The 26,632-nt window shown below is 38.1% G+C and overlaps 1 protein-coding gene and 1 pseudogene across 2 annotated transcripts in view; both read right to left on the minus strand.

The window, feature by feature from the left end:
• TMEM182 (transmembrane protein 182) overlaps positions 1 to 23,584 on the minus strand; it is a 63,415-nt gene extending 39,831 nt beyond the window's left edge. Inside the window, exons 1-3 of one of the 2 annotated variants that reach the window (XM_029937099.1) lie at positions 23,537 to 23,584; positions 16,727 to 16,826; positions 15,039 to 15,137 (exon numbers count right to left, since the gene is read on the minus strand). In XM_029937099.1, coding sequence (XP_029792959.1) covers positions 15,039 to 15,137; positions 16,727 to 16,826; positions 23,537 to 23,545 — 208 coding nt within the window. In that variant the 5' untranslated portion in view covers positions 23,546 to 23,584. Of the gene's footprint in view, positions 1 to 15,038; positions 15,138 to 16,726; positions 16,827 to 17,064; positions 17,269 to 23,536 lie in introns of those variants that run through there. The other variant, XM_029937098.1, reaches the window with a different exon arrangement.
• On the minus strand, positions 7 to 15,121 carry LOC115289709 (annotated as a pseudogene).
• Positions 23,585 to 26,632: the final 3,048 nt, after the last annotated feature.

A 26,632-nucleotide genomic window follows, 5' to 3' on the forward strand; every position in this document is an offset into this window, starting at 1 on the left:
TTGGAAAGGAGTTATTTTGCATTACCCAAAGTGTTCAATCACATTATGACGGGTCACATTCGCATACAACCAGAAGGCCAAACAACGTCTACTGCAGTGATTTTGCAAATTCCGCATAGTCAATGTATCCATCATCGTTGTTGTCATCATCTCTCAACACACCATCTATTAGATTAATCAGTTCAGCTTCACTCATTGGTGGTGCCTGTTCATTCGCTTCCTCCTTATGGACGTGAGTGATGGCTGTGGAGAGCTCCAGGCCGTCAAGCAAATTATTGCCATCATAATCATGCATTTTGAAATAATGGAGCTGCAGTTCTTGTGGGGACATCTCCGCCTCTGGTTTGTTGATGACACCTTCTAGATGCTCCATGATATGCTCTTGGTCATGCACTGTATTCTTATCCAGGCCCAAGCTGCCAGGATGGGAGAAGCTGGCCCCAGACTCCTCAGCCCCGGCACCTGGAGCACAGAAGGCCCAGAGCAGGCCACACATGAAGGGGGTTCTGAGCAGCCGCAGAGATCTCATGGTCGCCGGCTCCCTGGCTGCACCCAGTTCCCAAGCAGTTGTCCTCAGATGCGAAGCCTCCTAACATGGACTAATTTCTTGAAAGATACAATCTGCCAATACTCAAAGTATAAAGGCAAATGTCTATTAAAGAACTGGAATTAGCAATTAATAGTCTTCCTAAACAGAAAACACCAGACCTAAATGGTTCCCTGATAAATTTTACCAAATATTTAAGGAAAAATTCTCTCAATTTTTTATAATATCAGAGGATAGAAGCAGACACAGTACCTCCTAATTCATTCTAGGAGGCCAACATTATCCTAACACCAAAACTAAAGACCAACATTTCTCATGAAATGAACATGGATGCAAAAAATTACCAACAAATATTAGCTAATTGAATCCAACAGTGTGTACAAAGAATCATGCACCATGATCAAGTGGGATTTATCCTAGATATGCAAAACTGATGCAACATTAAGAAAGCCAATTAATATAATCCATCACATCGACAAGCTAAAAAAGAAAAATCACATGATCATATCAATAGATGCAGAAAAACCATTTGACAAAATCCAATTCCCATTCACGGTAAAAATTAAATTAAATTATAAAACACATTTCAGGAAACTAGGAATAGAAGGGAAATTCCTTAAAATGATACTGTGTATGTACAAAAATCCTGCAGCTAATATTATACTTCATAGTGAGAAACTCAAAGCCATTGCACTAATTCTCAAGGATGTTCCCTCTTACCACTCCTTTCCAACATCACTCTGGAAGTCCTTGCTAATGCAGTGAGACAAGAAAACAAAATAAAAGATACATGGGTTGGGAAAAAAGAAATAAAACTGTTTTTGTTCATTGATGACATGATCATCTATGTAGAAAACCTAAAAGAATCTACAAATAACCAAAATGAAAAACTCCGGGAACTAAGAATAACAAGGCTGTAGCGAGATTGATACACAAAAGCCAACTGATTTACTATATGCCAGCAATGAACAAATAATTTCAAAATTAAAACCAAAATACCATTCACATTAACACCCCAAAATAGTTAGGTATAAATTGAACAAAATATGTATAAGAGCTATGTGAAGATAATCAGGAAACACTGCTGAACAAAATCCAAGGACTAATAAATGGAGATATTCCATATCCACCCCTTGGTAGGAAGACTCAGTATTGTCAAGATATCACTTCTCCCTAACTTGATCTAAGATGCAATGCAATCCCAATCAAAAGCCCATCAAAATATTCTGTGGATATCAATAAACTTATTCTAAAGTTTATAAGGAGAAGCAAAAGACCCAGAAGAGCTAGCATAATATTTAAGCAGAAGAAAAGTTTGGAGAACTGATACTATTTAAGTTCAAGATTTACTATGAAGCTATAGTAACGAAGACAGTGTGGTATGAAAGAAATAACTGACATATTTAGATCAATGGAACATAATATATAGCACAGAAATAGATGCATATAAATATAGTCAACTGATCTTTGACAAAGGAGCAAAGAATAGACAAATGGAGCAAGGAAAATGCCACTGGAACAGGTGGACATCTTCGCAATAAAATGAATATAGATACAGAACTTACACCCTTCATGAAAATTAACTCAAGTGGATCATAGACCTAAAAGTAAAACACAAAATTATAAAACTCCTAGAATATAGGAGAAAACCTAAATGTCCTTAGGTATGGTGATGGCTTTTTAAATACATCACAAAGACACAATCCATGAAAAAAATCATTGATAAACTCAACTTTATTAAAATTAAAAATTCTTCTGCAAAATTCAATGTCAAGAAAATGAGAAAACAAGCCACAGAGTGGGAGAAAATATTTGCAAAAGACACATCCAATACAGGACTGTGATCCAAAGTATACAATGAACTCGTAAAACTCAAGAATAAGAAGACAAAAAGCTCAGTTAAAAAGATCTTAACAGAAACAAAGAAGTTATAAAGATGGCAAATAAGCTCATGAAGAGATGCACTATGGTATATGTCATTAGGCAAGTGCAATTTAAAGCAGTGAGATACCACTGCCCACCTGTTAAAATGGCCAAAATTCAGAACATTGACAACATCAAATTCTAGAGAGGATTAGAGCAATAGGAAATCTCAACAGTAGTCAGAATGCAAAATGGTTTATCCACTGTGCAGGAGAGTTTAGCAGTATTTTATAAAATGAAAGGTATACTTGCTATTCTATGCAGCAGTCATGCTCCTTGGTATTAAAATTTGTGTCCACATAAAAACCTGCATGCAGATGTTTATAGCAGCTGTTTCATAACAGCCAAAACTTGGAAGCAATGGAATTGTCTTTCAATAGGTAAATGGATAAATAAACTGTGGTACAGCCAGGCAACGGAATATTATTCAGTGTTAACAAAAGCTGAACTACCAGGCCATGATAACAACATGAAGAAAATTTAAATGCATATTACCAAATGAAAGAAACCAATCTGAAAAGGCAGCAGGCTATACAATTTGTACTATATGACATTCTAGAAAAGGCAAAACTATGAGATGGTAAAAAGATCAGTGTTTGCCAGTTGTTGGGGTGGAGCAGAGGTGTCAATAGGCAGCACACAGAGGATTCTAGGGCACTGAAATTATGTTATATGATAATGTAATAATGGATACATGTCGCTATACATTTGTCTAAACCCATAAAATGGACAAACCAAGAGTAAGCCCTGAGGTAAAATATGAACTCTCAGTGATTGTGATGTGTCAATATAGGTTCATCAGTTGTAACAAATGTACCATTTTGGTAGGCGGATGCTGATAATGGGCAAAGCCTGAATGTGTGGCGGCAGTGGGTAAATGAAAAACCTCTGAACCTCTTCTCAATTTTGCTGTGAACCTAAAATTGCTCTCAAAAAATTTGTAAGTTGAAAGGAGATAGCTTAGCAGACTTGACTAAAATAATCTTCCAACTACGTGCTGTGTATAACTCACTTCAAATATAATAATATGGAAATATAGAAAGTAAAAAAATGAGAGAATACATACCATGTAAATATTAATTCAAAGAATTAAGGAGTGGAGATATTTTATCTGTATCAGATAAAATAGATTTTAGAATAAAGAAAATTATTGGCAACATTAAATAGTGATAAAAGGGTGACTCTACCAAAAAGACATAGCAACACCAAGTGTGTATACATCTGACAAAAAAGGAGCAAAATATGTAAAGCAAAAACTGCTAGATATAAATTAAGAAATAGATAAATCCATAATTATATCTGGGGACTTCTATATCCCCTCTCACCGATTACTAGAACACCTAGACAGAAAATCAGCCAGAATATAGAAGAGTTCAACAATGCCGTCAACCGATAGCTCTAACTGACATTCACAACACAGTCTATTCAACAGCAGTACATTCTTTCACGTGCCATGGAAGACACAGAAAAACAGACCATATCCTGGGTCTCAAAAGAAAGCTCATTAAATTTAAAAGAATTTAAATTGTACAGAGCGTGGTCTTTGATCACAAGGGAATCAAACTAAATATTAATAACAGAAAGATTGAAAGAAAATCTCCAAACTCTTGGAAACTAAACAATACACTTCTAAATAATCTATGAGTCAAACAATAAGTCTCCAGGGAAATTAAACAACACAGAATTGAATGAAAATAAAAACAAAACATATCAAAAGTGTGGGAAGTGGCTAAAGCAGTGCTGAGAGTGAAATCAATACCCATAAATGCTTATATTAGAAAAGAGGACCAATAACCTAATTTTTCATTTTGAGAAACTATAAAAAGAAGGGCAAGACAAACCTACAGTAATCAGAAAGAAGGAAATATTAAAGAGCAGAAATCAATGAAATTCAAAACAGAAAATTAATAGGAAAACAAACAAAAACAGGATCTTTGAAAAGTTCAACAAAATTAACAATCTTTTAACAATACTGACAATGAAAAAATAAGACACAAATTGCCAATATCAAGAATGAAAAATGAAATATCACCACAGATACAGCATACATAAAAATAAGGGAATATTTTGAACAACTCTCTCTATATATCTTTTACAACTTAAATGAACCAATTCCTAGAAAAACACAAACTATCACAAATCACACCATGTTAAGTACATAATCTGAATAGCCCTATAACTATTGAGTAAAATGAATTTATAATTTTAAATTCCCTGAAAGTTAAATCTCCTGGCCAAGATTATTTCACTGGTGAATTCTATCAAACATATGCATTTAAAGAGAATTAATACCAATTCTCCACAATCTCTTCTTGTATACAGAAGATACTTCCAAATTTACTTTATGAAATCATTCTTTACACATATACTAAAATCAGAAAAAACAGTTAAAAAAGGAAAACTATAGACCAATATCCTTCATTAAAATACAGATGCAAAAATCCTTAACAAAATATTAACAAATAGAATTGAGCAATATATAAACAAAATTATTTATCATAACTATATGGAGTTTATACCAATGGCAAGAGGCTGGTTCAATATTTGAAAATTAATAAATGTAATATGTGATATTAATTTGCTAAAGAAGAAAAAAATTATGAACATATTAACTAATACAAAAAATTTTAACAAAATGCATCATCCATTTATTATAAATACTCTCAGGAAATAAGGAATAGAGGTGAACTTCCTCAAGTTAATAAAGAATACACATAAAAAAATCTAGAGCAAACATCATACTTAAGGAAAAAATACTGAAAGGTTTCTCCTAAAGACTAGAAATGAGGCAAAAATGTCTGCTTTCACCGCTAGTATTCACCATCATATTGGAAGTTATAGCCCATGTAATAAGATAAGAAAAGGAAATTAAAAGTATATAATCAAGGAAGAAATAAAATTGGTCTATATGCCAATGACATGAATGTTTATGTAGAAAATCCCAAGTAATCTACAAAAAAACAAAAGCCTCTTAAAACTACTAAGTAAATTCAGCAAAGTCTCTCTATACAATATACACATTAAAAATAAATTATATTCCTATTATCAATAAATACATGGAAACCATAATTAAAAATATAATAGAAGTTAAAATTCCTTAAAAAAATTAAATATGAAGATGGAAATCTAACACTGTAAGCTGAAAACCACAAAATGTTGGTGAAGGAAATTTAAGATCTAAATAAATGTAAAGATATACTGCATTCACAGTTTGGAAGACTCAACATAATAAAGGCTCAACATAATAAAATTAATTCTTCCCAAATTTATATAAGCAATTCTATCATCCAAAAAAAGGTTTACTATAGCCACAGATAAGACTGTCCTAAATTTTGATGTAAAGGAAAAGGATCTAGAATAGCTAAAATAATTTTGAAAAAAGAACCCAATAGGAGGAATCATTCACCCCAACTTCAAGATACAGCTGAAGTAATCAAGATGGTGTGGCTCTGGCAGAGGGACAGTCACATACGTCAATGCAATAGGATATATAATCCAAAAGTAGTCCCACACAAGTATGACCTACTATATTTTAACATGTGCAAAAGCAGTTTAGTGGAAGAAAATGGTACTAGGGGAATGGGACATGTTTGAAAAATTATAAATCATCACCTTATACAAAAAGTATCTCAAACTGGATCAAAGATTTAAATATAAACATAAAAGTATAAAACCTTTGGAGGAAAACAGGAGAAAATTTTCAGAACCTGCAGTTTGGTAAACAGTTCTCAGATATGACACCAAAAGTACGATCCATAAAAGGAAAACTCCATAAACTGAACTTCATCAAAATTCACAACTTTTACTCTGTGAAAGCCCTTGCTTTCAAGGTCTTTCCAAGATGATTAAAAAAGCTACAGTGGGAGGGAATGTTTGGAAACTATGTATTCAATAAATGACATATCTGGAATATATAAGAACTCTCAAAATTCACAGTAGTGAATTCAATTAGAAAATATGTTAATAATTATTATAAATGTTTGAGAATTTCTACAATAAAATACTTTTCAAAAATTAAAAAAGGGAAAATCTGGAATCCAGGACTGATATTTTAAGGTATATAGCAGCCTGGACATAAGAGTTTTTTTGCTTTGTTGTGTTTTGCTACTGATATTGTCTACTTGATAGATTTCCTTACTGGTTTTAAACAATTTTAAAGGGTCAATGGCAGATTCAAACAAATTTTCACCTTTTAATACCTTTTTCTTAGCCATATGAAATATAGCAAACCTCCTAACTAGTGCCCTGATTCCACATTTGACTTTCTAGTCTGTTAACAATGCAATAACTGGAGATATTCTTTTACAATGCAAATCATGTTGAGTCCATCCATTAGTCCCTGTCTTCTCTCATTCAGAACATGAGCCAAGGTCTTTCTTTACACGGGCCCAGCCTCTCCCTGAACCCACCATATTTCTGATCATCTCCTCCACTCTCCACTCACTCAATCTCTTCCTGCCACGCTTGCTTCTCTGGTGCTCTTCCCACACATCAGGCATGTTCCAGGCTCTGGGGCTTTGCATCTTGTGTTCCCTCTGTCTGGAACACTGTGCTTCTGGAGATCACATAGCCCACTGTGTGGTAGTCTCACTTTCTACAAGTCTCCACTAAATATCATTTCCTCAGAGCTACGTTTCCTTCTGAGCACGTTACAGAATTTTTATCACCCTTACTTCTGCCAGGTTCTAGTCTCCAGCCTCTTTCCAGGTGTCATGTTTTTCTAGAGCACTTGTCATCTTCCAACATACTATAAAATTGACTTATTTTATCTTGTCTTGTGTGTCTCCCCTCTCAAGAATGTCAGCCCCACAAAAAGACAGAGTTTTCTGTCCATTTTTGTGCACTGCTGTTCCCTAGAACCTAGTGCTTGGCACATAGTATGAGCTCAATAAATGTTGAATGAATTTTAATCAAAATCACTAGATAAAAAGTGGCAAAGCTTGGCCAGTACAGATGATAATATTAAGTATCTTGTACCAGGATGATGAATACTACTTTTGAAGCCCTTATTCTTTGCCAGAAACTCTACTAAATGCTTGATGTGACTGGACACACTCACACACACACACACACACACACACACACACACACACACACACTACCCATGAACACATACACACTGCAGAGAGCCGGAGGCATTTCACTAGGGAGAAGCCATGATGGATTAACATGCCTTCATGAGGAGTTATTTTCAGTGCTCTAAGTTGGCATATTGCCATAGATGTAGCTGGCATTTATTGAATACCAACTACATAGTGACTACTCTGTAAGCATTTGTATTTTTACCTATTCTCATTTTAACAACTGTGTGAGTTGATACTATACTAATCTCCCTATTACAAACCAGCACAGTGAATTTTGTTGAGATAAAGAAGGCAGAGACAGGAAGTAGTGGCTTCAGGTAGTGAACACAGATACACCAACTGAGAGTTCGGCCTGTAACTCCCATAGAACCCTTGCCACAACCAGCCCCAACGCTAAGTACTCTGCACAGCATCCACTTCGTCCTCTAAAGAAGGACTGGGAATCCATGGTAGCCTAGCTAGATGACGGAGCCCCACTTATCCAGGGCTGGCCAAACGCAAAACAGACACCCCCTTCACTATGAGGCCTGTCACCTTATTTAATACTGAGATTGCGTCCACACACACTCTACCCTCTTTTACTTCTCTCCAACTACTTGACAGACTTATTTTGTTTAGCATCTGCTTCCCCACTATAATGAAAGTTCCGTAAGGGTAAGAACTTAGGGCTGACACTAAAGTACCCAGAACAGTGCCCAATATACAGTAGTCATTTGATATAATTTTTTTCCATTTGGATATAGTAAATATCAGTTTTTATGACACGATCCACAACTTGGAGTAGAAATGGTAATATTTAAAGATGAGAGAGACCCAGACCAGCTCCTTGCTCCTTTTTTGTCTATATATTCTGCATGGAAATAGGAAACTAACCATTACTTATGTGCTTTTGAGCCCAGACTTGGAGCTGGGCACAGAATGTATACAGTATAATTCTAAAGAAGAGCTTGAGTCCTCAGAAGTGTTAAGAGTGAATGTCTAGAATGCCCCAGTAGCTCTCATGAGAGGTGATTTTGTGCCTGCCCACCCACCCCAGGACATTTGCCTATGTTAAGAGATATTTTTGATTGCCACAACTGAGGGTTGCTCCAGGAATCTTGTGGGTAGAGGCCAGATTGCTAAACATCCTACAATCCGCAGAGCAGCCTTCACAACAAAGAATTATCTGGCCCCAAATGTCAATACTGCCAAGAGATTCTCTTTCATTAGAGATTTCTACTTCTGAGTGTGGCTGACATTTTAATAGATATTGCCAGAAGCCTCTGTAGAGGCTGGAGCCTGTCCTCCATGAAGGGAAGCCAAGCCACACTATGGTAAATAACCACAGTCTTGTTTACAGAAGGCAATCTCCCCCTTAGTGCAGGGATGTTACATAAACTGACAATCAATCCTGAGATGTCCATGAATAAACTGTAGGGAACACAAAATAACACCCTCTGAAAAAGTGATTTTTAATTACAGCTTTGATATTGGGCCCTGGAACTGAAAGCCAGCTTTCAGGTCAGTGCCCTCGTGAGCTGCAGTTTTGGAAGACCGAGCGAGCTGCCCTGCGAGTGCCCTGCAATCTGAATGCAAAGGAGCCTTCACTGGGTCACAGGTGGAAAGCCAGCCAGACACCCTGTGTCTGTGGCCGTGGTTGTGTAATCCCCAAACTCTGAATAAATAGTAGGACACTGAGTGGAGATTAAGGTATTTCTAAATATCTAGGTACTCAACATTTTTGACCAAAAAACAAACGAAAAAAGGAATTGTGTTTTCCATTATATTTTGCAGTGTGTGTTTTTTTCTATATAACTAAAGCAGATCAGAAGGAAATTTGGTAAATTTATGACAATATCCAGATTTATCACATTTGAACATGAGAAAATTGGTAAATAGGACCCAGGTACACCAGCATAATTGATCTGGAAGCAGGTCATCCCAATGAAATGAGATGCCTAGGACGAGTTGATATGCCTTCTTAGTTATGTAAGTATTTGCAGGAACTTTAGACTCAAATCTAAACATTGTCAAATGGTATTTATATTTTATTTTGCCTTGTATAGTAAAGCAAAATGGTGTGTGTGTGTGTGTGTGTGTGTGTGTGTGTGTTTATAAGGACTTTGTATCTCTGTGAATGCTGTGTTCTATTGGTAGCTACTCCAAGTCCAAGCGCTGGCTCATCACAAAGGTCTCAGCTTCCTCACTGGCTGTTCCCTAACCGCCCTGCATTAGGGGTCATGCCCCCATCTTCTGTTGCTCTGCCCCTTCATGAGCATCACTGCTTTCTCACCTCCTCTCCTGGAACAAGTGAAGGAGGAGGAAGCCTGGGATAGGGCTGGGCCCTCAGAAAGACTGTGGGGTGACAGGATGTGCAGGAAAATGGAATTGTTTCCAGAGGAGGAAGGGCATTGCCAGGAAAGAGGGCAGGGCCCTCCGGTCCAATCTGAGGGAACAGGCAGAAAGCAGGAATGGCATACAGAGCAGAAGGCCTACAGTCTCAGGCCAAACCAGCAGGGCATTGCGGGTTTACATTTAGAAAGAGATGCCTGGAAAGAGCTCTTTGAGGGCCTCTGTAGCTGAGCCTTCGGTAGGCACAGCTCTCAGTGCCTTATCAGTATCATCCAGTTCCTTCCTGCTTCTGCATCTGTCACTGAGGACCACCACCTCCTACCCCAGGCTCTCCCCCGCCCACAGGGCCCTGGGACAACCTGGGGAGCCTGCTATTCAGCTTCTTTCTTAAGACTTCTTTCTCTTTCTCCTTTGTGGACTGACTTTGCTTCTTTCTTTCTCCCCCTAATTATAATTGATAGTTTACCACCTCCTTTAATATGATTTTTTTCTCAAAGATTATATCTGATATCAAAAACTACCTCTGTAACTCCTCATCAGTATCTGCTGTTCTGTTTTTTAAAGTGTATTCATTTATTTTGAGAGAGAGAGAGATAACGTGCACATGCATGAGTGAGGGAGTGGCAGAGAGGGACAGAGAGAAAATCCCGAGCAGGTTTCTTGCTCAACGTTGAGGAGCCTGACATCAGGCTCAGTTTCACAAACCATGAGATCATGACTTTAGCCGAAATTAAGTCAATATTCAACTGACTGAGTCGCTCAGGAGCCCCAGTATCTGCTGTTCTAATTAATGTCTTTAGGGAAGTCAGTTTTGTACATCAAGCTACATACTGAATTATTTCAAAATGGTGATTCACCATCAACCCTACCTTATTATGTCAAAATCCAAACTAAATCCCCATCCTCCACTTTCAAAAATGACCCTCCTCCTAATGCTCACATTTGTGTCTTCATTACCAAATTCTCTTCACTGAAATCATTCACAGTTCAGTACTGGTGGGCAAGCAATGTAGTACAATATCACAATACAACAACAAAGAAAGCCCATTCCTGCCTTTTGATTCACCACTCACACTTCCATAAATATGACCAAAGAACTAATACAAGTTATAAAAATGTTACATGTATTAAATTATTTTTAATATGGAGGTAGAAACTAACATATTTAAAATTTTAGAAACCATTAGGTAAAAGTGTGGAGAAATGCATGCTAACATAGAAAAGCAAGATATTATACATTTGTATTTATAATAATTAAAAACATGCACAATATGCTTATAAAAGGATTGGCAAGAATTACACTAAAATAGTATTTATCGTTGGGAGGGAAGTGACCATCCTATCTTTTATTGTACATTGTTTAAACTGAATTATGCCTTCTTCAAAAGGGAATTTCTTCATCATTCTAGACTCCTCCAGCTTTTTTTTTTGGTTGGCTACCAAGTTTTACACATTAACTCTTTAAATATCATCTATATCCATTACTTCCTGTTCATCTTTGCTGCACCACCATTGTTCGATTCTTTAAGAGGATCCACTCTGTACTCGCTCCCAGCCTTCTGACTAGAAAGCCAACAACTCCAGGTCCCAGCTTAAGGAGGCCACATGGCCCAGTCCTGATGACTAGAGCACTGGTGGAAATCTACTGGAGAATCCTGAGGACACTCTGCTCTTCTGAAGATGGAGGAACATGGTGGCAGCAGTGCCCTGGCCAAGACGGTGGGAGGACTGCCTGAAGGGCCCCAGTCCCTGACAGCATTGTTATGGCAGCTGCTTCTGACTTTATTGTTGTGGAAGGAAAACTGCCCTTATTTTTTAGCTATTGTTTGTTTTCTGTCACTTACAACCTAAGGATATTACAACCTAATATCTTGCCTACTGCCTTCTTACATAATCCACTTCACCCTATAATTTTTTTGTAAGGGTGAAGGAAGGGAAGACCAGGAAAGAATACAAATAAATAAACATTGACAATAAAAGCAAAGGACAGCTGACATGTGAAAGCAATGCTGAAGACCTAAGAATTATAAGAAGTATGAAAAAAGAAATCAAGAGTAACCTAGGTCCACTTAGTAAATAGTTTCTTAGGGGATCCGTATTAGCACCACGGAATAGTGGTGTAGCAACAGAGACTCTCCAAAAGTATTCATTTAGCATTCAGCCTATAGTGGGTGTACCGGTGTGCCAAACAACAAGATGTCACTGTCACGGAGCTTAGATTTGAACTGGGAAGGAAATGTATGAACAAAATAATTACACAAGTAAATAATATCTGTGCTATGGACAATCAATTAAAGAATGGACTTAATATGGGCCTCTGACTGGCTTAGTCAATAGAACATATGACTCTTGATCTCAGGGTCATGAGTTCAAGCCCCATGTTTGGTGTGGAGTCTACTCAAAAAAAAAAAAAACCCCACAAAATAACCAAAAACCAAAAACCAAAAACCAAAATAATGGGCTTGATAAAGGAGACCCTGGTCTAGACCATGTACTCGTTGGATAGGGAGCCATCAAGGAAGGCTGAAAACTGAAGTATGGGGCTGCCTAGGAGGCTCAGTTGGTTAAGCCTCTGACTTTGGCTCAGGTCATGATCTTGTGGTCCATGAATCTGAACCCTGTATTGGGCTCTGTGCTGGCAGCTCAGACTCTGGAGCCTGTTTTGGTTTCTGTCTCTCTCTCTCTCTCTCTCTCAAAAAAAAAAAATAAACATTAACAAAAATTTTAAAGAAACAAAGGAGAAAATGGAAGTGTGTATTAGCTCATAGGATGCGCCTGCTTTGTTAGAGAAATGAAGGGAGGAGTGTTGGGACAAGAGGAACGGCACTTGGGGAGGAGGGAAGGCTGGTACAAAGGCCCTGACACAGGAGGGCAGGAGGGCAAACACTGATTCCGAAGAACTCCAAGAAGGCCATCGTGTATGCATTTGTTCCACCTCATGAAGGAAAAGAGAAGTTATGTTCAATATATTCCACTTAAGAAGGCGGCCAAGAAATTACATAGAAATATTTAGGTAATTACTAAGTACCATTCACTATACCAGGTTCTGGAGATACAAATAACAGTAGGTTACATTCTCTTGGATAAAAAATCACCCAAATATAATGTCAGATAACATTGTACGTTATTATGAAGGTAAATGAAATGTATATATGCTGTTTCTGTTGTAGGACCTACTTCTTCCCATCGTGGTCATGTTTGCTAAAATGTTTCACAAAGCAGCTTCAAGTGAATAGGGAGTTACAATATGTGAGCCAAGAGGAGTCTGATAATTTAAAACAAAAAAAAATTGGAATATGGTTTTGTCATTAGATCCAAAAATGACACAGTAATTATATGCAGTGCTGCATAATAATTCTAACTGTAATTGCAGTCTAATTTTTGTGACATGCACGTACTCTCTACCTCCATCATAATTATTATGTTTAGATCATGTCACCTTGTTTTTCAAGTTCTCCACTAATTCCTGGAGGTGCAGACTCTTCAAATATGCAGATTCATTTTAAAATAGATGGTGCCCATGATACCTATCCCATCATAGGACCTGAACATGTGAGTATCAGCAGTAACACTAATATCTGTGCAAATACCTAAAATGTTGTGGAAAGTCAACCCTTTCTACTCTACTGCTTCTCAGTCAACTTTACAAAAGGAAGAATGTCAGGGAAGGGATATCGGTTTTGCAACGTTTTGTAATACAGATTAGTTTATCCTAGTCTTTCCCATGCCAGCTCTTATCAGTAAGAAGGTCCATGTCACATACAATGCAAAACGCTTTGACAAATGCCTTGTGCAGTTATTTAACGGGAAAGAGCTTCCACACCTCTCGTTCTCAAGGCCAAAAGCCAGAGCCCTTTCAGGCACAGGCAACTCTGATGGATAAACATGGCTGTATGAAAGCTTACCTCGTTTGCTATCCAGACCCCATATCCACTCCGTAAAATGTCTTGTTAATCATGTGACATGTTACATCCTTTGACAAACTTAAAATTATGAGGCATGCAATACATACTTTTATAGAAAGATGAAAAACTGGATGAATGAGGTAAAGATTTGTTAAGGTTTGTGACGGTTAATTGTATGCATTAAGGTGGTTAGACTACCCATAATGTAGGTGGGCCTACTCTAATCAGTTGAATGCCTTAAATGTAAAGACTGCGGTTACCTAAAGAAGAAATTCTACTAGAGTTTTCAGCCTTCAGATTCAAGACTGAAGTAGCAACTATTATCAGCCTACAGTCTTACCCTACAGATTTTAGACTTGCCAGCCTCCACAATCACAGAAGCCCATTCTTTAACATTTCTCCATCAATCCATCCATCCATCAATCATTCTCTCTCCCCAACCCACACCCCCACCGATTTATCTCCCATTAATTCTCTGGAAACTACTAATAATATAAGTTTATTCAGAACAGTAAATGTTACTTATTCTCTTTGAAAAAAAACCAAATATTTTTTTGTCTTTATTTTTTGATATTGGTAAATTCTGAACCAATTCTTAGTTTTAAGATTACGGTAAACACCTTTTATTAAAAACTTCATGTAACCAGCTGAGAATCAAGTTAAGATATTGAGCTTTTGTACTTTCCATAAAACTACAAATATAATGTATTTTCCATACAAACTAGGTTTGTATACTTCCCATAGGACAGATACTATGTAAATACAAAAGAAACTAGGTAATTATGACTCTCAGTTAATCACATTTGACAATTCTTATTCTTTGAGATATCACATATAAGGAAGTCCAGTCATTTTGTAGGAAAATAGTAGCATAATCATATTCTTATATGTAATAATTACAAAAACAATGTTTTAAAAGCAGGACATGTATTATAATATTTTCCTAATTTCTCTAAGACTAGCTTCGGACCTGTTAACCCATTAGAAGCAATTATTCCTAATAAACATCATTATTTCCACACCAGAAAATATACCTAAAAAATCTAAGTAGCAAGTAAGTTACAATGGCTTTACTTTTAAACCTAAGTTATATTCTATTAGAATTATAAACACTGTAATTAAAATGGTATTTTATTCTTTATATATAACAAATTGATTCCATAGAAAATGTTGAAATAATATATGTTAATTTTTTTTTCCAGAAAAGCAAGTCTTTCTTGGAGGCATTCTATGGACACAGGTACTTACCGACAGCGGAGTCATAGGAGGTTGAATTGTGCTCCCCTCTAGTGAAGGGATATGGTGACAGGTAAGCGTGCATGCAGTTCTTGGATGGTGGCTGATTGGCTAGGAAGGAGACCAAACAATGGTTGTGTTATTGAGACGCTGAGTGAAGAATTCCTAACAAGAGAAATGCTGGAACTGGGGCACAGAAGCTAAATAAACTGTGGGCTAGGGCAACAGATTCAGAGAACGGTTGAGTGAGGGGGAGAAAACTCACATCAAGCAGCTCAGGGGGCCTGGACAGTGGATTCGTCTAAAACATTTAGTTCATGACATAGTTTCATGCTGGGAACGCCCCTAATATACCTTAAGATTAAAGGCACCACACTTCATTTGTTTTTACAGCCATCTTCTCCAGTTCCCAACATGATGCCGAGCACATAGTATTCAGAAAGTAATAGTTTTACAAATCTAATAAACTTAGATTTACCCTTGGTCAGTCCTGATACGTATAAAATGTATTCTGTATCCTATTTTTAGGGAAAGGCTGGAAATGATAGGCCGTACAAGTTAATAATTCAGATGCATTTTTAATATTTGGAGGAAACACAAGAAAAAAACTTTATGTTGTTAGAAAACTTGAAGTTTTCACTGTGTACCCTTTAAGGAGGAGTGAAATATTCTTTCTTTCTCTAAGTCCCCAGCAAACTCCTCCTCTCGCACAGTCTGACTTACTCTGCCAGAGTGTAAAGGCTTTCATTGGCAGATTGCATGTTCTCTTCTAAAAGGATTATAAGTTAGCCTATCAACTATTTCCTGAAAAATCCCATTTCATCATTACTTTGTGTTTTTTACCTATGCCAACTTGCTGTCAGCTTGCTTACGTCTCCCAAGATCTCATGTCCTCATTATATATTCTTTTATTAAATAATCTAGACAATTGTGTAAATGCCATATTTGATAAGGAGACTAATAATTTCAACCTACCATAACCCTTATGGTCATAAACAGTTCTTTTATTATTGCATGCAATAAGATAAAAGCTAGTTATTTTCAATGAATTAACTTTCATAGATTAATATAATATAGGAAGTACAGTGGAAAGAATGTATCATATTTTTAAGAAGTTATTCTACATCAAAAAAGAACTTTCAAGTTTCTGTGAGAGAATGCAGACAGACATCAGAAGCCAGGAATTTCTTGATAATTCCACAAACTTGGTTAAAGCCCAGAGTGAGCCTTCAAACACCACTGCTGCTAATTAAGTTTCATTATAAAAAAATATATTTTTTAACTTTAAATCCATGACTATAAAATAACACATCTCTATTTCTGAATTTTTAAACTTTATATTTCAAGGATTGATAGCCAAGAAAAACTTCATTTATTTGAAATGTAGCAATAATAGACACTCAAAAAAAAGACTATAGGTAATACCTAGATTTTTTTGGGTAGGGCTAGTGTGTTTGAAATATGAACAAGGAAACAGGAGATAATTCAATTTTGTCATAAATATTCAGTCCCCTATTTTAGGTTAGAAAATAAAATAATCATTCTATAGCCATTTTTACTTACGGAGAAAGAATCACTTCATAAATCTTCTGAAAACATCCTATCAGGGTTCCACAGTTAAGAATTCAATCCTATCTTGTAAGAAGCTGTTCATTCTTATTTTAATCACAAGGAGGGAGATAAAGCTACATTGTACTTACTGTACCAGAACTTCCAGATACTGGAATCATTCTCTTCTGCAATCCCACTAAACCAACATCTCCAGAAGAATCCTTCATGGTGGAAAGTGACATTCTCTATCTGTACAGAACACAAATGAAGTAATTTGCCATCAACACAAAGCACACAACCTAAAGGATCACATCCAGGAAAATATTAAAACAATGGATTTTATTCCAAATAATGATGGTTGGTAACTTTCTATCTATCTTTTCTGTGAAGAAATAGGCACTCCACCACGATTCTCTGATTTCAAGAGGACACATAAGGCCATCCTCTTCCCTACCAAGGACATTAGTATTTGGAAGAAGAAACGCACATTCTGTTCACCTGAACACTTCCCCACTTCAGTTGCAAGAAGCCAGTAATCCGATCCAAAAGCCACCAAAAAGAGTAAAACCCCCAAGGCGCCAAAGAGAGCCCCAAAGAAGATGGCAATATTTAGTCTCATCTTCAAATCGCTGGTTTCCCTTTAAATAAAATAAGAAATTTAAAAATGGCAGACACGTGGCTTCTCAGTTAAAAAAAAAACAAGAAGAAAAAGAAGAAAGATTTTTCAAGTAGGCAGGATCTTCTTTAGAAGTCTCTCCTAGCTCATGTTTTGGTGGCTTCTCACTCACACTCGGTGGGTGGGTTTGTGTTCCCTTTGCCCTCCCCTGGAGGGACTCCAGCCCAGCAGCTGAGAATGGTCAGCTATTTTAAGATACTGATTGAGAAGCTGTCTCTCTCCCATGGGGATCAAAAAATAGCTGACCTTCCCCTAACTTTAGAGGAGTCTCAGGAGCTGGCTAGAATGACTATTATTGCTGTTGGGTAATCCATAGAAGTGGAAAGAAGATGAAGTGGTATGAAGTCAGTGGCAGTATTGGCCCAAAGTCGTAAGTGTCGGAACGAGCTTCTCAGTCTAGAATGATCATTACAACCCCTAAGCCAAAGACACTTAAGACACTTATCTCATTGAGACAGATAAATAGCAGCTATAAGGAACCACAGAGAGTTTTCTTGAATATAATTAAAGTTGTAATTAATTTCTTAATTCCTTTTGGATACTTTGGGGATACAAAATAACCTGTGGGCCAAGTGGTCTAACGAAACATGGAGTACAGTTCAAGTGTATAACCTAGACATTCAGATGTATACTTAAAAGACCAAGAAAAAGAAGTAACAGACTATTTAAAGTACAAAAAAGTACTTTTGTGCCACACACTCTATTGACGTAGAAACAGCACTTTCTACAGCAGCTCTAATATCTTGTACAAATGACTCCAAATAACCATCCCCAAAGCAGACTGATGAAAAAAAGAGTCTCAAAATATATGTTTTCTGGATTAAGATTAAAGAACCTAGTCTATTCTTTATTTTTGTTTCCTTAATTTTAAATGTTCAACTTTCTCAAAACGTGAGTCATACTGGATTCTGACATGAACCATCTCATGAATCTATACTTTCTTTATGCCTTGTCATGTCTGAGTATACCAGAGAATATTTTTAAGTACTTGTGTAATATTTTAAATTTGTACTGTCTCTATGGCTACTGCTTCTATTGTTTTTTTAAAATATATATTCTCAACAATATATATTCTCACTGCATCTTCTGAAGAGGCATAAGCTCTACCAGCTCCCTTCACCACTTCCTATGCTTGGTATGGGACAGGTCCTCAAATACAATTCAGGGAGGGCAAAGAGATGACTCTTCAGTAAGGATGTAGGGCCTTGGCCACTTCTGGCTCTATGCCATCAGAGGAACCCAAAGGTCACGAGTGGAATCCTAGGTCACAGAATCAGTGGCCGTGAGGGTTAGATGGAACTTGACAGAACACCTGCGCGGATTCCTTATCAAATGCTCAAATCTCCTTTGTAAGACTCCCCCCCCCCCCCATGGCATGGGGCCATGCCCTCTCTAGCCTGCTGTCTTGAAGGACATCAGGAATGTCCACACAGCCCTGCCTTAATTTCTGCCAAAAGTGGCTTTCCTAGAGTTTCTGGTATTAACCCCATTTGGTTCTCAGATTGCGTAGCCCAGGTGTGAGATCTTCCATCACGTGACAGGAGTTTCTGATATTTTTCTGATGATGATGCAGTCATTTCCAGCTTCTTGAAACCACAACCGTCACTGGACCCCTAAATACGTCTCCTTTTTTCTAAGCTAAACATCCTATTCTTTCAAACATCCCTTAATTGGCACAACTCCAAATCTCCCAGCTATTCTGGTTCATTGCTGTAATATTCAAGGATTTGATTGAAGTGAGGCATAGTATCATATTCTGGATAGAGTCCAGCAGCTGAATACCACCACGTTTCTGATTTGGAGGATGTGATAAGCAGAATAATTGTGTCCTAAAGATGTCCACACTGTAGTCCTAACCGCACGGCAATCACTGTGGCACTATCCAGGATTGCACAGGTAGGCCCAGTCTAATCACACGAATCATCAAAGGCACAGAATCTCTTCTAATGGGGTGCTCAGAGAAAGCACTATGACAAGAAGTAGTGTCAGAGGATTGCTGGTACTTACACAAGTAAATAATGTGGCTGGCTTCTAGTGCCTGGAAGAGGAAAGAACACAGATTCCCCCGGAGAGTCCCCCCCGCCCCCCACCCCCACCCCTGGCCAGGGAGGAAGGAAACATAGATTTACCAACACCTTGGTTTTCTGACCTCTGGAACTGCAGGGATAGTGAATTTGTATTGTTTTAAGCTACTTATTTTGTGTTACGTTGTTACAGCAACAATAGGAGACTAGTGCAGATGCTATTCTATAATTAATGCAATATGAGGTCAAATTAAAGGTTTTGGGGGGAGAGTGAGGGAGGAAGTACATCGGGAAGAAGTGCTTATTGAGAACTTATGAGGGTCCAGGCATTTTGCCAGATATTAAGGCTATACACAGGCCCTGACCTTGAGGAATTCATGCCCTCGTGGTAAAAAAAAAATGATTCATTAAAATGAAACAAATACATAGAGGTTTAATAATGAGCTTCTGGACAACCTCGACACATTCCCCTGCTTCCAAACCCACCCCTCTCCCAGTACTGGTGTGATTGTGTAGTTGTGGTTTAGACACCAACACTGCCCTTTGGAGAAGAGGAGGACTTTCTTCAGGAAGATTTTATTTATTTTATTTATATCTCAAAGGTTTATGGTAAAAATCTATGCATCAATACTAAATCTTTAACACACATATTCACAAACATACACACATACAAACAACCAGATTTTTAAAATAAGCAGGAAGGAATGTGGGACTTTGTCCTCGTTCTAATTCATCTCAAGTTTGGTCTTTGTCACACACAAAAAAATCATCTTTCTGGACTAGTTTCATCAGTTAATGACATTTTCTCACCATTTCTGGTTTATCCAAAAAGTCATAAGCATCATTATAAAAGTGTGTTGATTAAATTAATTATTAGTAAGCAATCTATCTCCTCTGTTCCTTTGTGTGCATCTATTTGATATCGCAGAGTGCTTCTGATGTCATGAAACCGGACTCCTTTAGCTCTATTATCCCCAGGGCTTATCACAGTGCTTGACACACTGCAGGCACTAAAATAAAATAAAACCCAATTTGTATTAGTACACTTAGTGAGATACAAGTCCATGACCTTCTGAGCTATCCAACTGGTAATCCGTCCCCGAAGAAAGGGCCCTGATCTGGCATGTCCTGCTCTTCGTGAAACTTGGGGGGATGGATTTTAGTGGGGTGTGTGTTTCCACATTTTGAGAATCTCCATCAGACTCTTACTGATAAATGAAATTAAACTTACCACCCAGGGGTCAAAAAGTGTTTCTTCCCTTTAGAAAATTGGACCATTTGCCTGTCATTTGCAACTCCCCTAATTCTACATGGTTCTTAAAATATTTCTAAATTATTTTTTTAAGTTTATTTATTTTGAGAAAGAGAATGACCTGGGGAGGGGCAGAGAATCCCAAGCAGGCTCTGTGCTGTCAGTGCAGAGCCCAACATGGGGCTCAAACTCACGAACCACGAGATCATGACCTGAGCCAAAATCAAAACTCAGATGCTTAACTGAGACACCCAGGGGCCCCGTAACGGCCATTCAGTATCTTTTCCTCAGGTTCTTTCAGCAGCCTGAACAACTGTCCATGCGCCAGGAAGATGGGTAACAAGCTGCTGGGTTCTCATCGTCTCCACAGATTTGGGCAGAGGGTCTCCTTTTCCCTTCACACTCTTTTGTAGGGAAAGGCCAAGAAATGAGGAGAAACAGACATACTCAGGCACCAACTCCAGCGTGTAATAACCCTATAACAAAACTACTCCATTGTCTATCCTTTGGGTGAATATTGAATCTATTTTTACGCTGGTATAATTATCACACTGAGTCTGCAAGGCCACAAGCACAAGCACGGTATCTCAGGTTCGATCCTGCGGGAAAGCTCGATTTTCAAAAACGTGAACTGAGGTGACTAACAACAGCTGATACCCAAGAGCGTCTACCACGCAGCAGACAGAAACCTAAGCACATCAAATACCTCGAATACAGGTCAGTCTTCAGGAGACAGACTATGAAACACCATTTTCTTTGTGGGCTTCCACTCTCTTGAGCAGGAATCTTAGCATCTGGAAGTCTTCTTGGTGGTCAAAGATAATCTAGGTCTCCTGAAGATGGCAGGAGGTAAGCCAAGAGAGGTCTGCATGGAGTCTCATTGCTAAAGGCAAATCTCAGTAATTAGTAGGTTATATTTCTATGTTTATACCCGAAATGTTACCCCACAGCTTTGTTACAATGTTCAATGTTCTCTGTGCCGGCAAGGCTGAATGAGGAGGCGAGGTGGCTGAGGGCAGAACCTGGGCACGAGAACAGGAGCTGCGGGCACCAGCTCTCCCCAACCGGCAGCCTTTTAGAATGAGGATTTCGTTGAATTAAGAAGAGTGGGAATTGCCTTTCATAGAATATGATTTGTTCTTAGGAAACTCATTCAAATCTCTGGGCTTTGGCTTCCCATATGGAAAATAGGAACAATGCTTCAGAGGTAAGAGGACATGTCAAATGAGTGGGTGTATCACACACATTAGGTTTGTCTCCTATCCTGCCTTTAGCTGAAGATCATTTTTTGATGAAAATTTTTTTTAAGAATCATAAGATAAAATTCCCTGTGCTAGCCTTCCAGATACCACTTGGGTTTAGTTTCAACAGACTAACCTCTCAGCAAGTGCGCCCAGCCCTCCCCCCACCCATTCACATCATTCTCTCCCCTAGGCCACCTGCAGCCTTTTCTCAAATCCTTGCCTCTACTGCTCCCGTCTGATTAGAACTCTCTTCTCTTCCATCTGTCTGATGAACTCTTCATGAATCCACTCAGCAAGGACGTAGCAAGTGCCTACTCTGTGTTACGTGTTCCTGTGGGCGTTGAGCACCAGCAGGCTCCTCCAGGAAATGTCATACAACCCAGAACGCCTTCCCATATTCGTTTTATTACACTCTTGCTCTTCTGTAGACACTTTTTGGATCCCTGGGTCTTGGGAAAACTCTGGTCAAGGCATGTTTGCCCAATGAACCAATTAATAATGAATAAACAAATAAATGAAAGCCCCCCCCAAAATATACCTCATTATTCTTCAAAATGTTTCCAAGAATGTTGGTCCCTGCATCTACAGTGCCTTCTTATGAAGACCAGGAGGACATTTCTGAATACTAAAAGAAGCTGTGTTTCCACAGACCACCACTGTTATTTTTAATCTTAGAGACACTATAAATTGTATTCCTTAGGTAAATATTTATCACATGCCTGTTTCAAGGCAGGCCACTGTGTCCCAGAAGAATGGCAGTGGATAAGATACGCTCTCTGCCTTCAGAGAGCTTATATTCTTATGATCCTACGAGTACTTCTCTCTCCACCTGGTACCTGGAAAGCTCAGAGACTAAGGCACAAAGGTGATGTCCAGCTTCCCACGCCCTCCCCAACCTGCCTGCCTTAGTTTCCTTCCTGTGTGCCTCGACTTTCTCTACAACACACACTTGTTTAACATGTTACTTTATATATGTTTATATAAGCTGCTTCAAGTACTTTTGAGAACAACAGAAAGAATAAACAATGAAGCAAACAAACATAGACACTTGGTGAAATTAGATATTAGAAGGCCTGGTGTGACCGGCCCAGCTAAGAAAGCTGATCTGGTTTTATTGTTCCATTCTGAAAGCTCCATGAACTATTTGGTCATCCCTGCCTTTACCCCTCATCCTGATCATTTCTACTATCATAATTTCATTTGGAGATCCTCCTGACTTCCTGGAAATAACTTTACTTTTAGAGTCTTTCATCACTTACAGAAATTGACAAAAATATTTTTAATTTTTTTAATAATAAAAAGTCTAAAAATCAATCCTCTAAAATTTAGAGTATATGGATATCATTAGCACTCCAAGTTAGGGTGGTAAGTTTCCTTGTTTTTTACAAGTTAAATAGAACTTGACAACCAAAGGCTGGATGACTAAACAATGGAAGACTTTGATCCACTATTTTGATCCAGTGTCTTTTTTATTTTCTTAGTTAACTGTGTTTTCTTAATTTGGTAAATATATTGAAACTTAGCAGAAATCCCAAGCTATGTTTAATTTGTGAGTGAAAATGAGCAAACATTCTTTTTTTCTAAGGTCATAATAACTTCCAATCCTGATATTGCAATATCCTTAATTATCTCAAAGTATCTAAACAAAGTAAGCATTCTCAAAACAAAATTAATTCTGGTTTGCTTTACCTTAAAAAATTCGAGAGTGACAATATTCAGGACTTAAAAATGCTAAACAAATTTGTAAAGAAATATGGGCCTACTTCAGACATATTGTGAGTCTTGTCTCCATGTTGATGGCTGCTGACTGATCAGGGCGATGGGTGTTGAAAGCAGTTTCTTAAAACAAGACAACAATAGTTTGCCACGTGGATTGAGTCTTCCTCTCCCAACGATTTCTCTGTAGTGGGGGTGTTATTTGGTAGTATTGTAAGGGGGGACTCCTGTCAGAACTGGAGTCCACTTCTCAAACTGCGGTGTTGCTCTATCAATTAATTCTATGTGATATGTTAAGTCCTTTGTTGTCATTTCAACCATCTTCACGGTATCTTCACCAGGAATAGATTCATCTGGAAAAAAACACTTTCTTAGCTCGCCCATAATAAGCAGCTCCTCATCCATCAAAGTTTTGTCATAAGATTGCATAAAGAAAAAGTTTGAAATATTGTGAGAATTACCAAATCTGACACAGACATGTAGTGAGCAAATATTATTGAAAAAAATGGTGCTAGTAGATCTTTGTAGGGTTGCCACAAAGCACTGATTTGTAAAAAATTGCCGTGTCCTTAAAGCACAGTAAAGTATATTTCAATAAAACAAAGTATGCCTGCATATAAATGAAACTGTCACAAGCTTCTATAGACTGAGAATCCATTTTCTAGAAAACTGGAACGGTTTTCTAGAGATTTGGGGTTGAATTATTTTTTGTCATGGAATAATATAGATCTACATAGTTATCCGTCCTTCCAAAATCTCTGAAAACCAAAAACTTCTGGTAAAACAGACCTAACTGGCCTAAGGATATAAATTATAGTGTGAATCTGTCATGTACTTTATTGTAGAAGTACGAATGTGTTTGCTTACAGGGTTCCCCAGCTTACACTGGGGGTATTAGGTAATATAACATATTACTTTTCCAAAACCCCCAAATCCTGACTTCTAAACACATCTGGCCCTAAGGGTTACAGGTCAGGGACTGTGGTCCCACAGTCCTAAACATAAGACAGCAGAGTGATGACCCGAAACATCAACTGCTTCCCTATGATCATCATTGAAACAGATTGTTACTGCCAGTGAAACATTGCCATCTGCCTCTGTGACTCTACTGACCTTTTTATGTTCTATTTTTATCTCGGTTCTTGGTTCTTGTGTGTGTTCCTCCTGATCACTCTCCCGCCCACCAACATGACAACAGCACCATGTCCTGTAGTTTTAAGCTTTATTCACAGGCCTTCTCATCTTACACATATGGAACAACAAATAAACTCTCTGGACATGATTAGTGGTTCTGTTTTTGTTTATTGCTACACCCCTACCAGCTTGAGGGAAGTGCTCAGGAAAAACTTAACTAAATTAACGAAATAAGCAATCCTATGGAGTTGAATTGGGTTGAACACTGCCATCTGCTGGCCACAGGTAAAATTTGCATTCTCTGGCCCACTATGGTCAGCTGTTGGAATTTTTATATAACACAGATTTGCAGATTTGCTACTTTTACAACAGTATTTGATGTTGATCAGCCTTTATGAAGATGGTTCCACCAAAGTACCGATGCCCTGATGAATAGCCCACACTGAACACCACTGCAGCAACATCCATTGCCTCATTCACCTCAATAATTTAGGCAGTTATTATTCCATTAAATTTAGAGCTACTTACATAAGTAACTCACACAAATGGGACTATATTATAATAACATCCTTTACTTTGAAAGAGAGTTCACTATTTGGCTTCATAGAGCTCTATAAGGAACTCTATTAGTGAACTTGAGAGCATCCTCTCCTGAAAGAGGTAAAAATCTTAGAACTTATTTGTTAAAAACCTGCCTTCAACTGCAATCAAAACATAATAAAACATTTCAAAAACAAATCAGGGGACCAAAGGGGAATTTATTTTTATTTGTAAAGCTAGAAATCAAATGGATATAACTTATCAGAATGTATCTATTATACAAATGCACATCTTAAAGAACTGCTACTGCAAATTTACTCATCCCTTTGTTCTTTCTTGAGGGTACATGGCAGAAACATGTGAATGAAAGGTTTCCCCTCTTCTGTCTGTCAGTTATGGAAGTGCCTTCCATGAATCCTGTGTGCCATGACTTGAATCTTAATACAGAGGAAGACATGTTTACTCTTGGCTCTGGGGCATGTCGCCTTGTCCTTGCATACCTTGGCCACTAGTCTTCTTTATCAGTAAAGATGAAGATGGCCTTTTAATTCCCACTTTGGATGACTTTCCCAAAGCAAGAGGCTCAAATGGGCTCAGCGTCTGCAAGCCAGTCCTGTGTGTGTGCCCCACAGAAAAGACAACCCAATCCAGAAGAAAGAGAGTGCAGGGTGGGGAGGCACACCCATGTGGCCTGCGTGCTACCAAGTCTCGAAGAGGAGAAAATAGCTGGTGTTGCATTGGTGTGAAAATACAGTCAGACGCTGTCCAGGGAGAGGCTGCTGTCTGCAGGACTTTGAAGGGGCTAGTGGTTTCTGCACAGAGGGCTGCATGGACTTTTCATGTTCTGCTCAGCCAAGTCCCTTAAGTTCAGTACATTTAATTTCATAGGCAGTATGGGGTACTTGAAAATCAGGACATACCGGGATTCTCAACACAATGGCTGAATAACAAAAATGACAACAGTGACAATAACACCCAGCACTTACATAGTGCTCGCTTTGTTCTAAGCACTCTTCTAAGTGCTTTGTGCCTATTAACGCATTTAACCTTCACAATAACCCACTGCAATAAGTGCTATGATTTCCCCCATTTTGTCAGTAAGGAAACGGAGGCATCTCTTCATGGCAGGGTTTATTATGCCAGTGTGCGTGTCCTCCAAAATTCATATGTTGGACCCCTGATCTCCATTGGGACTCTCTTTGGACACAGTGCCTGTTAGGAGGTAATTAGGATAAAATGAGGTCACAAGGGTGGGACCCTAACAGGTTACCCCAGAACATAAGACTAAAGCCAGGAGTTAGATGCTCTTTGCAGATTTCAGTTCACTAGCAGTTATCAAAGAATTATAGCAATGTAAAGGGAAAAAAAGGAGTAAGATTCATTTTCATCTTGGAAGTATAGAAACTGGAAGGAACATTCCACCACCCACAAAAGGTTAGACAAACTTTAAATGAATGACTTTTCTTGAA

Source organism: Suricata suricatta, chromosome 4, assembly GCF_006229205.1.
Source record: "Suricata suricatta isolate VVHF042 chromosome 4, meerkat_22Aug2017_6uvM2_HiC, whole genome shotgun sequence".
Taxonomy (NCBI): domain Eukaryota; kingdom Metazoa; phylum Chordata; class Mammalia; order Carnivora; family Herpestidae; genus Suricata; species Suricata suricatta.